Below are 14,305 nucleotides of genomic sequence, written 5' to 3'. Positions count from 1 at the left end.
TTCTAACGGTTAGAACAATATAATAAAAGCTAGCTGTTGATCTAGCCAGCTTACGCGATCACCGGCGAGATGAACACCGCAACTACTCCGGCTGGACGTCGCAAGATCTGGCAGTAGGCACAGCACAACACATAAAACAGTCAGTCGTCGCAGTCAGAATCTCTTGTTATTTCCACCTTTGCCACGGCAAAGCAAAATCAGGTGTGCGAAATTATTGCACATAAACGTCTCTCTGAGAGTCCTTTGAAAACCGATGTGATGGTGTTTTGGATGATGTAAACCAACGTATTATTTTAGCTAGAAATATTATTCGATGATAACGAATAAAATTCAGCTGTCATACGATACTGTAGGAAAGTATGCGATAGCGTTGTTTGCTGTGGTAACGAAATTCCGAAACCCCGGATGTTGACAGGCTCTCCTAATTCAATTCGGCTCGTGTATTGTTCGCCCCACATGTCGGTATACCAACCACGGCTCTTCGGGAAAACGTTTGCACGCATATACGTCATTATACAATGTTGTTTCTTTTCAGTTTTCTATTGATTTTAGCGGTATGTGAATATCCCTATAAGGACGAAATAACATTTTGCGTCATACCTTTGGTACGTATGTATGATCATTAGAAGTATATTCTATATACTTCTACAAATAATGAAATCTCATGCTGTGTAGTTCGAGTTTGCAAGATGGCGTTTTTCTATTTTCATGCTGCAGTATTTATATTTTCTGTATCTTAATATGCTGTTTTTTATTTATTTTTTGGTACTATGATTGTTATCTTTGATTTTGTGAATAAAACATACCAAAAAAAAAGACGGCGTTTTTCAAGACTTCAAGAGAGTTCAAAGAGTTCAAGACAAAGTTCAAAAGAGGTCATAAATAATATCCAAGAGATGTTGTCATTGCAAGAGATAGGATCAATGCAGTATTATAAGATTTGCTCTACGAACCAACCCCTATCCTAGCTGTCACCAAGACAGTTCATCAGTCCATCATCACTTTACTTTTTTTTTGGCCATTTTCAATTAATTTGTACTAAAAATGATAACTTGGGGACATCTCCAAGCGCTGATAGCATGATAAGCAACCCTGTTATTAGAAGTCTTTTTTGGCAGTTTATTTACACTCAGCAAAAAAAGAAAGTAAACACTTTTTCGATATCATATTTTTCATAGAAGATTTTGGTGAAAATCAATGTATTATATAGTATATCAAAGGTAATTTAATTGGCTATCAGGTTAGTAGGTTAATACAAAATGAAACTTTACGCATGAGTGAACACATTCATTTTTGCCCGCTAAGGCACAAAAGTAAAAATTGTAAAATTTGATAAGTTGTCTTTCATTTGGCAATGCCCTTCAAGATAACAATGACAACAAAAAGCCAGTTTAACACAATGAGAGACATGAATGAAATAGCAAAAACAAGTTTTTGTTCTCTTTGTCTCTTTATAACTTCAAACAAAAAGAAAATGGGAAACTAAAGGGGGAAATAAGAATTTTCTGTCAAACGACATATATAGGAAGTAATGGCATAAAGATGATTAAATAAACATAATTTCTTGATTTTACTCTTCTTATTTAGTAATTTAAGGATTCATGAGATAAATTTAAGTACCAAATATTATTTACAATTTTCCTAATTTGAAAACAAATTGAAATTTCTACCATTTTTGTTAATATTGCTTCTTCTGTTATTTCATTGGAATATGGGTGTGACCTAAGATTCTTCATTTTTCTCCGTTATTTTTGGCCTTTATTGATATTTTGGGCTTCAAAGATATTGTAGAGATCAAAGGTTTAATTTTGCAACTTAATTCATGTATCTAATTTTGTTAAATTTGCCTTTTGTTCTTATTGTTATATATGGAAGAGCACTTGCGCATCATGAATAACAACTTGTTCAATTTTGCAATTTTTGCTTTGGTGCCTTGGAAGAGAAAAACAAAGATGTCCACTCATGCGTAAAGTTTCCCTTTTTATTGACCTACTAGGCTGATAGCCAATTAAATTACCTTTAATATGGTATATAATTCATTAACTTTTAGCCAAATATTCTATGAAAAATGCAATCTTGAAAAAGTGTTTACTTTCTTTTTTTTCGCTGAGTGTATATTCTCTTTGAATAATGATTATATATACTATAGCAATAAAATGGTTCTGATTGATTATATATTAAAAATGTAATAATTTTCTTCTTGTCTCCGCCAAGGAAGTTACATTTTTGAAGGCGTTGCTGTTGTTTGTGGCTGTTTGCCTATCTATTTGCAAACTAATTCATGAAGTTATGCTCTCAGGTTTTTATGAAAACTTCAAGAAAAGTTGATATATAATGATACAAAGAACAGGTGATTAAATTTTGGTTGTGATATGGATCACCGTCTTTATCCAGGAAACGAACTTTTCTTTTTAATTCTTCGGCTTCTAAAAGGATCGTTTCATTGCGAGATAGGGTGATTTTCAGCATGACTTTTGTGTGTATCTCCACGATAAGTAGATATTCTATGGAATTTTCTAGCATCGCCATCACTAAATTTTCCACAATATCATGGTGATGACCGTGATTTCTACTATATACTAGTGGGAATGAAGAACAATTCACTCTAAATTTTTAGATCGAGATGAGGGACCAATCCAAAGATAGATTGAATATCTCAATCTCATAGATTTAGAAGTCAATCTTTTTCTCAATATCTAATTTTGGATTGGTCCCTCACAACAACCTTGTATATAGATTGGTTACCAATCTATAAGGAATTTAAAGAGAATACAGTATAAAGCGGAAATCACAAGACGGGTGGGCTAGCTGCTTGGAGAAGGTCTGCGCTCTTTGAGTGCATTTTACTTTCCTGTATCGTCTTGTTTGTTTTTGAAGGACCACTATAAGGTCCACTGCATGTGGGGAGGGGAGGGGGTATAGGTTCTGGGAGGCGCGGCATGATTCAAATGTTTATCACTTTATGTCTTCATATTTCTGCCCTGTATTATGCTTTGTTGAAAAAAAAATCAAATGCATTGATCACCATTCATTATTGGATAGAAAAAAAATTAAACAATTCCAGATCTGCAATAATAATGATGACGATGAAAACGTTTAAAATGATAATGATATTTCATATGAAAGGAATTCAGGATTAGACAGAAGTTGATCAATAAGATAGAGTATAAGATGTAGAATCAAAACAATGAAAATTTGATCAAAATCGGATAAAAATTAAGGAAGTTTATGAAATTACGAAGTTTCGTAATTTTCACAAAACACTTCTTAAAAAGTCAATGCAGTGGTGGATCCCGAGGGGGCACACCGGGCGCGTGCCCCCTCTTTATTTGTTGTTAAAGCAAAATAACAATAGATAAAAAGAACAAATGAGATGAAACCCGGAGTAGCACCAGATTGTTTGCACCCCCCCCCCCTTTACGGAATTCCTGGATCTTCCCCTGCAATGGAATATGCAAATGAGTGAGTTGGTCATCATCTCCTCACAACTTTGCAGATATTACTGTTTGTACACAAAATTCTGTAAGTATCCATGCAGACTTCGTTTATATGTCGCAGAGACTCTAAATCCTCGTATAGAAACTGATCATTATTTTGAAGTTGAATAACGGCATATTTCATACTTTTAATGACAGAAAATGCATTTTCATTATTTTTTGAACCAGTGATCACTGGAAATTTGTGAGGCGTGACACTATTAGCTCTAGTCACTCACGTGCATATTCATTCATATGTCACAGTTCAAGATCTGTTTTGAAATAGCGAAAGATTTTGCACTATAACAATTCCCTACATATCGGTGATCACAGTCATTTTCACTGTTGTGCTTAGAAAATTTCCTTTTCTTTTCAGACTAACTTTTACAGGGTCTGGAATTCCCTTTTATATAGGAGCAATAATTACAATTGAATTTACAACAGTGAAACTTGAACTTTGGCTCGAAACTATACTTTCTAAGTTTCTATTGAATGTCAGATAGTGCATAAACAGTAGCGGTAGTGATAGTGACAGTGATAGTAGCCACAGTATACTGTTACATTGTGCCACCATCACTGGTACTAGTACTTTCTTTGTCATTAATTTTGCATAGTAAATGTACTTAGCATTTCCATAATCATAATCGTAATCCGCTTTGAATTCTGGTATATATCATGGGCTGGATATTGTCGTATATGTATTACTTTTCATCACTCATTATCAATTTATCATAAGCCTCAAAGGTCATATAAAAAACAATAACAGCAAATACAAAGTGTCATACAATCCGACTGTCAATGCCATTTAATTCTAAGCGTAAGTCACATTATCAAACTTTCGACCCTTCAAATACTAGTAATTAGATTCTACGCCTGAAGAGAATCCGATGTAAAATGTTGTCAAGAGCTCGACATTGCTCGGGCCTTTTCGCTGTTTTTATCATCTACGGTCGATCTGGGAATTGACGGGGCCAAAATACTTACTGGTCGAGTTACCTAGTCCTCAATCTAGAGTGGTGTCAGTCGTTTCTTCAAATCTAGCCACAGCAGGTAAAGACATTGAGATGCGATTACTAGAAAGCTTTTCAAGCTGACGGCTGTATATTATTTTGATAAATCTGGGAGCGCGCGAGGGACTATCGTTGGTGTTGGTAGGCGAGGTTTGTAGGTAGAGTGCCAGGCGCGGCGGCGGCCCGCCGCAACACTTGCCGGAGGAAGCTGCATCACTGAGCAGCTGCTGCTGGTGTCTTCTTCCACCGTACCATCATGCAGAAAGAGCACCGCCCATCCGGACAACCTCCACTCCACCCAGCTACCAAGCTCCGTGTTGTTAAATGATATTGTGATGTGAAGCCGTGTCATGCTGAGAACTTCGAGGAAAAGACGACAAAATAAAAACACCTTTTTAACTTTTGTAGCATAATGGAGAGCCGTTACATTCTGTCAGTAGATGTTGGCACAACGACGATCAGGGGACATGTTTACAACGAAAAAGCAGAGCTGGTCGGGGAAAGCATCCGAAAGGTAAACAACAACCGAAACTTTACAGACAGAATAACTAAACTACGTGTACTGCCTGCTGGCATCGATTTATGATTTGGGTATTGGTGATTGGCAAACGGATAGAATAGACTCGTTTTGGTTGAGATGGGGAATTCAGATTGTGACTTTTTGCGAGATGATTAGAAACCGGCTATCCTGGGTTTTAGGGGTCTAAATTATTTTGAGAAACCGAAATATGAAAAAGCGTACAAGGGGAATTCAAAACATGGATGTTAAAAATCGATTTTGACGTGTGTGAGTAGGATATCAAAAAAAAAAAAAAAAACAGTGGGTCCTGAAACAGAGTGCTTGTAAATTTTTTATTTAATAGGAGGGTTGTTCCAACCTTTTATTACAAAATTGTAGGACATCTTTGCTTTTGGATATCTCAGCTCACCCCTTTCAAAACCAGTTTTCATCAAAAAATGTTTGAATTCCTCCGAAATAGAATTGTATGCTCTTTCAAATACTATGGTACATTGTCATTACTAGTAGAAGAAATGTAGTTTCGTCATACTTCATAACTCAACGAACTGACAAGTGACATTAGCATGATTAGCCCCGGAGACCGTGGCGGCTGTCGCAGTTAAAGCATGATAAGAAGATGTTTTTCATTTATTATCTTACAAAAGAATTGGAAACCATCTGGAAACCTAGTGGAACCTCATCTCAACCAAAACTACAATAAATTTAAACCATCCCTTTCTTAGTGGTTGGCACTTGCTCTCAGACTTCGGTCTACTGTACTGACTAGACTCGGTATTCAAAACCTCTACCAGTGCCAGTACATACCGGAATACACCAGACCAGATTACCTTGTGTCCATGATAATTTAGCCTCATTCATATTGCCACTTATTTGTTTTTTTATTTAATTGTTTTAACAACATGTTTTATTCTTGAGTATTGTATAGTCCAAATCCGTATTCAATACCGGTACCTAGTCTAGATTTACATGTGTAACTGTATACCTCCAAAGACCAAGTGAGACCGTTCTGATTCTTGAACAGCACACAATGTTATCTAACTCCTTAACCCCCTCTTCCGTCAGTCAGATAGTTTTAAGTCTACACACAGATTAATTATTTATTCTTAACCCGTTCCCTACAGAAACCCGGTGGCCTGTGTATTAAGTCCATGGGGATGTCGAAATTCAGTATGGAACCGGTTAAATGTGTTTAATTTATGATACCCATATTTTCAATGCACAGAGTGGTGATGAAGTACTCATTACTATTTGTTGTATTATTGTAATGATTTTATATCAGTTTGCTACAACATTGTGAATAAATGAAATTTATTTTTGCAAGTCATTGGCCCATTACAGTCTAGGCCAATACACCTTGAAAAAAAAAAATTAATAGATTTCTTGTGTGGTGAGGTACAAATAAACGTCCTCTGCCTTTGTGTTGTAATTGTTTCACTTCAAATATCCAGTTGGACTTTATCGTGCCACAGCGTGGGTATGTGGAAATTGTTCCTGAAAGCCTCTGGGCCCAGTTTCTTGCTGTTGGAGCAGAAGCCATAACAAGTGAGTCAGAGTTTAATATGAGTTATGATTTGCTTCAAGACTAAATTCATAATTCAGTCACTTCAATTCTTCCACCATAAGTATAAGCCAATGATATTCAAGGCACTCTGTTAAAATATTTTAATACAATAATTAAATTATTTCATTGGAAACAAAGTCATATAGTGGCTGAAACTTTCCTCTTGATCCGAAAGTAAATATAATTTTTTTTTTAATTTCTTTACTGTAAAATGACACCATAAAAAGAATTATCAATAGACACAATGGCAATTTTTTCTCTTTATAACAGTTTTTTTTTTTTTTAAAGAGTAGATGGTAGCATACAGTGAACAGATGAACACAGCAATCTTGTCTGAAACTGTGGTTTTAAAATTCCAGATTCCAAAGTTCCTGCATCAAAGATTGACGCACTAGGCATCTCTGTGCAGAGGGCGACGTTCACCACGTGGAACAAACACACCATGGCGCACTATCACAACTTCATCTCGTGGAACGACACAAGGTCCGCGCAGTACACAGATTCGGTGAACAGGGCATACACGTTCAGGGTAGGCTTTCTCCATTAATAGAAAAAATATATGTATTTTCACGACCTTTTCAGTTTTAAATCAATAGACCTGGATATTATCACAATCTCTACTTTCCATCCATATTAGTGTATGAACTGAAAGTGTCATACAAGATATTGATATACACCTAGATATCAAACATGTCCATAGATCCAATCTAGCAATATGAATGTGCTTGATTTCTCTTGGAACTCCACTTTCTGTTGTGCATCCATGCATAACCATTTGTTTTGGGTTTTTTTATCTCCATGGCACTCGTGACTTTGTTCAAATAAAGGTGCATCAATTGAAATGATACACAAAAATAAGAGTAGAATTAATTCTGGTGCACATTGCATGATGTCAAATCCAACTGTAGAAAGAAAGCAAAGACACAAAAAATAGTGCAGTTAGCCTTTCACATGTAAAACAGGAACTGTGGAGCATTTTTTTTTTTTTTTTTTTTTTTGGGGGGGGGGGGGGCTGCGGGTAATTCCTGCAGCCCCAGCCCCCCTCCCCGTTTAGCAGCTCCTGTAATACAAATTGCATCAGACGATAAAATTCACACCCCACATGCAAGTGTAAAGCCAGATTAGCACTGTGCTATAAACGTTAATTCAATCATATTGCACATCATGGTGTCAGATTGGGTGATTTCAAGTTCGGTGCTAGTGCTAGTGCTAGTGCTAGCCCCCGAATAACAGCGTTAAATCGAGCTCCAACACCGACGGTCAGATTAATGAGGCGATACCGATCAAAATTATCGATCACCAGCACTAGGTGTTTGAATCACAGCACCGCGAGCTCCGCGGGAATTGCGCGACGAAAAAAGTGATAGCGCATAGTTAAAGTCAAATATAAAAAGATGTAGCCATGACTGTTTAGTTTTAGAAACATAACGAGGAAGAATGATTAAAATGCCACAAATTTCATCCCTTCTTTAAAACACATTTATCCTAATTTTGCTCATAGACTTAGATTTATAAAGCCATGTCGATGGTGTTCGTTTACGTTACGTGGGCGACCACTGCATTGGCATAGACTTTGCACGTAAAACGTGTAACTACTTATGAACGTAAATATGAGTGCACGGCAACGCTAACACCAGCACCGAACTTGAAATGACGAAAATGATAATCCCTAGGGGCTAGTGTTAGTCAATGGAGAAAAAGCACGTAAATCGCTAACACAAACGGCGGAGCTCGGTTCAGCAGACGACATTCAACACCGAGCCCAGCACCAGCAACCGGAAATACGTCATAATTTTGAGGTCAACTCCCGACACCGACGTGATTTCAAGTTCGGTTTTATCGCCGGTGCTAGTGCTATCTCAGCACTAGCACTAGCACTAGCACCGAACTTGAAATCACCCATTGTATCAAAGGGAAAGGGAAGGGGAGAACTGTAGATTGATTTGTGCCTATCACACATGAAATGCCTTGACCAAGGATACTCTCACCCACACTCTAAAGCTGTGTGGATGTCTCTTAAGCAGGTGTCCACTTACAATGCTCGGACAGCTGTGCCATTCCCACACAGAGTGATTTCGTAACAATTTCTGCCCCTTGCCCCCCCCCCCCCTTGCACATTTACACACAATTACACCGACACTTCAAAAACAAAACAAAAACAAGAATGTGGATACTTAATACCTAAATTTCTACAGAAAATTGATATTAAACGTACTCATGCACTAACACACACAAACGCACAGACATGCACACTTATGTAGGCCTACTTGTGTGTACACTCACAGACTATACAAGTAGACCCACTCACTTACTCACATACTCACAAAATCATTAACACAGACATGCTTGTCATGCAATAATGAATTACACACTAATATAAAGAGAACATTTTTTGCAGTTTGGAAATTTTACGTATTTCACGTAAGCAGAAGCCAGTGCAAATATAAAAGTATGCAAATATTTCTGCATTCCATTTTTTCCAGTACCAGGTAATTAATGTCCCGATTCCACTGAATTAAAAACATGGGAAATTCATCTTACTCCGGCGGCTGACTGCAAAAAATTATTCACATGAAAATTTCCACTTTTACAGTAATACCTCCTGAATACTTTTTATGATGAGGGAGATATTTCTTTATGACTCAGGCATTCGTTATTACTGTATTTTGTTCACTTCGAAATTGTTAAAGCAATGAAATAAAAGCACTTTTGAAGATCATTTGTCAAGCACTTCTCATTCACACATGCAGAGACAGATGGAGAACAAAGAATTCTGCTGGTACACTTGTGGCAGTTAGATGTATTACACTTGAGGGAACTACCTAAAGTTTGTTCTGAATATAATTATATTTCACCTGTGAAATTCAAAACCTTTGAATCTTTTTGACCGGGAAAATAATAGTCCTGTAAAATTTACAAATTTACTGAAAGATATACATGACAATTGATGAAGATATTACATGTATTCCTTTAACAAGTGAAATGATGGTTTTGTAGATAAAAACAGAGTGTACGATGTGTATATTGCCAAAAATTGTATCTCAAAGCTCCTTTGCCCATCAAAACAGTGCTTTTTCACGTGCTATGATACTGTTTACTTTGGTACAAATTCAAAAAAAGTATGTAGAAATGTGTGACATGCAGGTCGCACATAATTTTCTATAGGTTTTCTGGGGAGCAAAACAAAATAGCCTTGGCTCTCTCATCTTCAAAATTGTATGAGCAATGTGTCAGCAATATTAGGTATGATAATTCATTCAGATCATATTCTGACACTTGAGGAACAATGGCTTTGCAGGTGACCTCATTTCTTTGCAGGCCACAACTTAGGGATTATGACATCATGCCTGCACTTTTTTTAAAAGATACAAATCCACGGTAGTTCATCCAGCTGTGGTGAAATTTGCCAAGATTTTGACAGCTAGAAAGAGACATTACACAGTAAAATACTTGGCTTCAGTTTCCTTGCATTTTTAGGGATGCATTCTCTTGACAGTTGATGTGACTGTTTTAATCCTGCAGGGTCTGAAGGGAGGTGCAAAAATTCTGAAATGGATAACAGGAAGCAGACGATACGAGGCAGCGAGCGTTTTCTCCTTCACCGCACAACTGGCAAGTATTGACCAAAAAACCTTCTACCTCTGATCAGGTTTTGTAAAAGGTGTAGAGACATGGTTGTATTTGAGAGGTGTGGTTGTGTTGGTGATAACACACAGCTCATCATTTGATCACAAAAACAGATAAATGTAATCTTTAATCAATCTAGCACGATTAATCTACAGTACTGTGTTTCTCCTTGGATAGAATGGCTACCCAGTGAGATCTACCTTGGTCCAGGTGTCTTAATGATAGCACTTAGCTAAAATTTCTTTCAAGCAATGGAGATGGTATTCATACACAGTGCAGGCAGAGATACGCTACGTGTATTAAAGTTCAAGTAGCAAATGCTTGTCCCCTGTTTGCATGGACTTGAATTGTCCCAATCAAGGGATTATTATCACCATTGTCATCGTCTTTGTCATCAACATGATCTGTCTCTGTCGAGAGATGTACTTGTAATTTGATCTCGAAATTCAGGGCACGCCATTCTCACACAAATGCTGTTATCAGCTCATCATTCACCATGACAGTAGCACAAAGTTTACCACAAGGTGCTACTGTAGTTGTTTTAGGTGTTGTTTATCAGTGCTAGTTTCCTCTCCTGTTTGTAGTACGTTTCACTTTGCAGTGTTCAGGAGGAAAGCTGGCTTCGATAATAAAGAGACACAAAATTATCTAAAGCTTTTTTGTGTGTGCACTAGTTTTACCAAGTGCATGGACTTTTCATTATGGGGAAAACCTGCAGATCAGATATGGAATTGTAGTAACAACTTTCATTTGACAAATGAAATATTCAAACCACACACTATAATATGAGCTCAAGAGTTTCTAAATCACTTCAAAATGGAGATATTTGAATGCTATTCCCCTGTGTTGTTTGACTGATTAAATATGCTGCTCAATATCAGATATGCAGACCGCGATATGATGGTGCTGGCAAAAAGTTGACTTTAGTCACATGACAAGACATAGATCGGTTGTTAGTCGTGTGTCGGTTTTGGTCATCAAAGAATGTATGATCATAGCACATGAGTTCTGTGGTATCACACACATTTCCTGTTTGTTCCATTCACCACGTGACATCACAGATCATCTTGTGATTGTGCAGCTCTGCTCCCCCCCCCCCCCCCCTTAACCCATTGAGGACGGACTGGTTATGCTACAACACGCATTTCCCATAGACACCTGCCCGAGTACACTCGGGACTCGTCCTCAACGGGTTAAACTAAGAGCAATGTGCACTGAGAAATATGCATCTAGGGGAGCTGCAACTGTAATGATCCTACATTTCCTTTAGACTTGCATTTGTTAAATGTCTTTTTATGAAGGCAACATTGCTATTCTGCCCCCTTCTGATTATACTTTATATTCCTCAGTGAAACTTTATCAAAAGTGTTATAAATTGCACTCTTTGGTGTAACATTCTAAAATGCTGGTACATCAGCCAGTTATAGCCATTGTTACTCATACAGTCATTATGATAATTCTGCACTCATCTTCACGAGGGAATACTTATATGTATCGTAGTGTTCCCTGACGTGGCGAGACTTTGCAAACTCAGGGTGTCTTGCCACCGTCAGCCAGTTACCCAAATCTGTTCAGGATTAGTATCTGCCATCAAAAGGACCGCCTCACTTGACGTTGCTGTCACTGTGTTTAACCCATTGAGGACGAGTCCCAAGTATACTCGGGCAAGTGTCTATGGGAAACGCATGTTGTAGCAAAATCAGCCCGTCCTCAACATGGTTACTAATGATCTTTACTGTCCTTCAAGTTTACTTGTGAGACCAGATCTACTATAAAGTACATGGTAGCAGAAGAGATCAAATAATTCTTTTTATCATTACTGACTGGTTCTCCTTGGAAGTCATAAGTGCAGATCACACATATTAGTATACATATATTTACTGCTTTGAAGGTCATAGTATACAAATATTGACTGGTAAGATGGTCATAGTAATTATACCAATACTGACTGTTGTTAGGGTCATAGTGTGCAAATATTGACTGTTGAAGGTGTAGAGTGAATTCTCAAACCTAGTAGGTCCTAACAGTACAGAAACTTGATGCGGAGGCAAAGGTCAAAGCGTGTCATTGAAATTCAATGTGTGTCAGAGACTTGCACCAGTAACCAAATGATAAAGCAGTCAATATTTGGCTAATAGAGTGACTAACACTGAATGTTTCAAAGCGAATGATGTTGAGGCATTATTAAAAATTATATACTATTATCAAGATGTAGGCCAGCAATGTTCTCTCAGTATCATATTTTTTTGAATGTGCTTATTTGTATTTCTCTTCTTCCAGGTCATTATGAGATTGTGTTGGGTTCTTGACAACATCAAAGGTGTAAGTCTGAGCATTATGCTATTTTTGTTTAAAGGACAAGTTCACAGTCATAAACATAAGGATTGAGAGAATGCAGCAATATTAGTAGAACACATCAGTGAAACTTTGAGGAAAATTGGACAATCGATGCAAAAGTTATGAATTTTTAAAATTTTTTGTGTTGGAACTGCTGGTCGAGGAGACTACTACAGCTTGTGATGTCATATGAGTACAACAGTATAAAGAAAATGTAAAGAAAATTCAACATATTTTTTTTTTTTCACATAACAAAAGAGCATTAGACTTGCCTCTTTCTAAAGGCAGGGGGAATAATATTACCCATAACATATGTCGGTAACGAGTCAAGGGAATGTGTACTTTTTTTCAAAAGATGAAATTTTGTGAAATTCTCTTTATATTTTCCTTATTTTGTTGTACGCATGTGACATCGTACACTGCAGTAGTCTTCTCATCTAGCAGTTACTGCACAAAAACTTCAAAAAATCATAACTTTTGAACGGATTGTCCGATTTTCCTCAAACTTTCAATGATGTGTTCTACTAATATTGCTACATTTTCTCAATCCTTATGTTTATGAAGGTGAACTTGGCCTTTAAAGAGAACTGTCCTAAGCTCTTAACCCCTCCCCAAAGCAAGGCGTTCTATATAGCTTTAAAAATGTATGATATATTTCTAAGAAATGCAAATCTTTTTCAGTCATAGAAAAAGACAATTATTTCTCACATGAGATAAGAATACATATTAAGTCTTAAAGCTGTAATGAAGATAGTGAAACAGATGATCAGGTTTGGTCGTGAAACAAGTACAACCTACACAACTTCACTAGAGGTTGCTATGCAACTCCCCAACAGTTGTATATAATCACATGTCGTCGCTGGGGCAATAAGACCTCGTATCTACAAAATGTCCAATGTTCAGGAGAGCCAAAAAACATGGCAGCCAAAGCACTGTGGCAAATGGGATAGCCTTTCCTTTGGCATGCCGTGGTGGCTTCATTTTTGGAGTAAGACAGTTGGGATTTGGACAGGACATCACTTAACCCATTATTTGACCAATAATCCAAAAAAGTCATTTTCACCAAAATTGCAGATACAAGGTCTTATCACCCCAGCGACGATATGCATATTAGATGATATGATAATAATTTTGACCCCTCTGTCATGCCACTGCTCACAGATTCGAGAGGATCTTGCCAACGGTGATGTTCTCTTTGGTACGATCGAAACGTGGCTGGTGTGGAAATTGACTAAAGGTACGTTGTATCCATGGAAACTGGCGCCACGTATTGCTCGTTGTGTTGTTTGTAGACGTGACGAGTGATTGATGAGTCTTGGCTAGGTCAGCCACAATAAGCGTATCTCATAACCTGTCTTATTTTCTGGTATCACAAACAAATGTAGTTTATACCGGGAGTATCTATATTCATACATTTTGAAACTTTTGAATTCACTGGGTCAGTGGATAGTTATGCCTTGAAACATGTTTCTCTTTGGTCTTTGCAAGGAAGCACTGTGCTTTGAAGTATATTTTTGGATTGACTTTAATTTGCATCTCCAGACAATAAAAACAGTAAAGAGAAACTCCAAATTACTTTTACTAAAATTTCTGCTTTTACAGTATAGTCAGATGGAGAGCTATTAGTCCACCAGAGCATGTTTGTTGTAGTTGGCTTCAAGAATAAATGAGACAAAAAGAGAATTCATGTGGGATGCAGGGTTACTTGATATTTAAAGGGATGGTACAGTATTGGTGGAGATGAGAATTGGGTTTTTAAGTTTTTGCAAGATAC

General features: G+C 37.2%; 1 protein-coding gene across 1 annotated transcript in view; it reads left to right on the top strand.

Moving 5' to 3' along the window:
* Window positions 1-4,823: 4,823 nt before the first annotated feature.
* The window catches only part of LOC139737186 (glycerol kinase 5-like), a 31,828-nt gene continuing 22,346 nt past the window's right edge, over window positions 4,824-14,305 (top strand). Inside the window, exons 1-6 of the mRNA XM_071647863.1 lie at window positions 4,824-5,000; window positions 6,455-6,548; window positions 6,927-7,096; window positions 10,090-10,179; window positions 12,475-12,516; window positions 13,693-13,768. Of these exons, the coding sequence (XP_071503964.1) occupies window positions 4,899-5,000; window positions 6,455-6,548; window positions 6,927-7,096; window positions 10,090-10,179; window positions 12,475-12,516; window positions 13,693-13,768 (574 nt within the window). The 5' untranslated portion in view covers window positions 4,824-4,898. The remainder of the gene's footprint in view (window positions 5,001-6,454; window positions 6,549-6,926; window positions 7,097-10,089; window positions 10,180-12,474; window positions 12,517-13,692; window positions 13,769-14,305) is intronic.

Source organism: Diadema antillarum, unplaced genomic scaffold (genome assembly GCF_040938485.1).
Source record: "Diadema antillarum isolate AM-2024a unplaced genomic scaffold, OU_Dant_1.0 seq00000684_RagTag, whole genome shotgun sequence".
Classification (NCBI taxonomy): domain Eukaryota; kingdom Metazoa; phylum Echinodermata; class Echinoidea; order Diadematoida; family Diadematidae; genus Diadema; species Diadema antillarum.
Note: the sequence above shows the minus strand (reverse complement) of the source record. Positions and strands in the feature narration are given on the sequence as shown.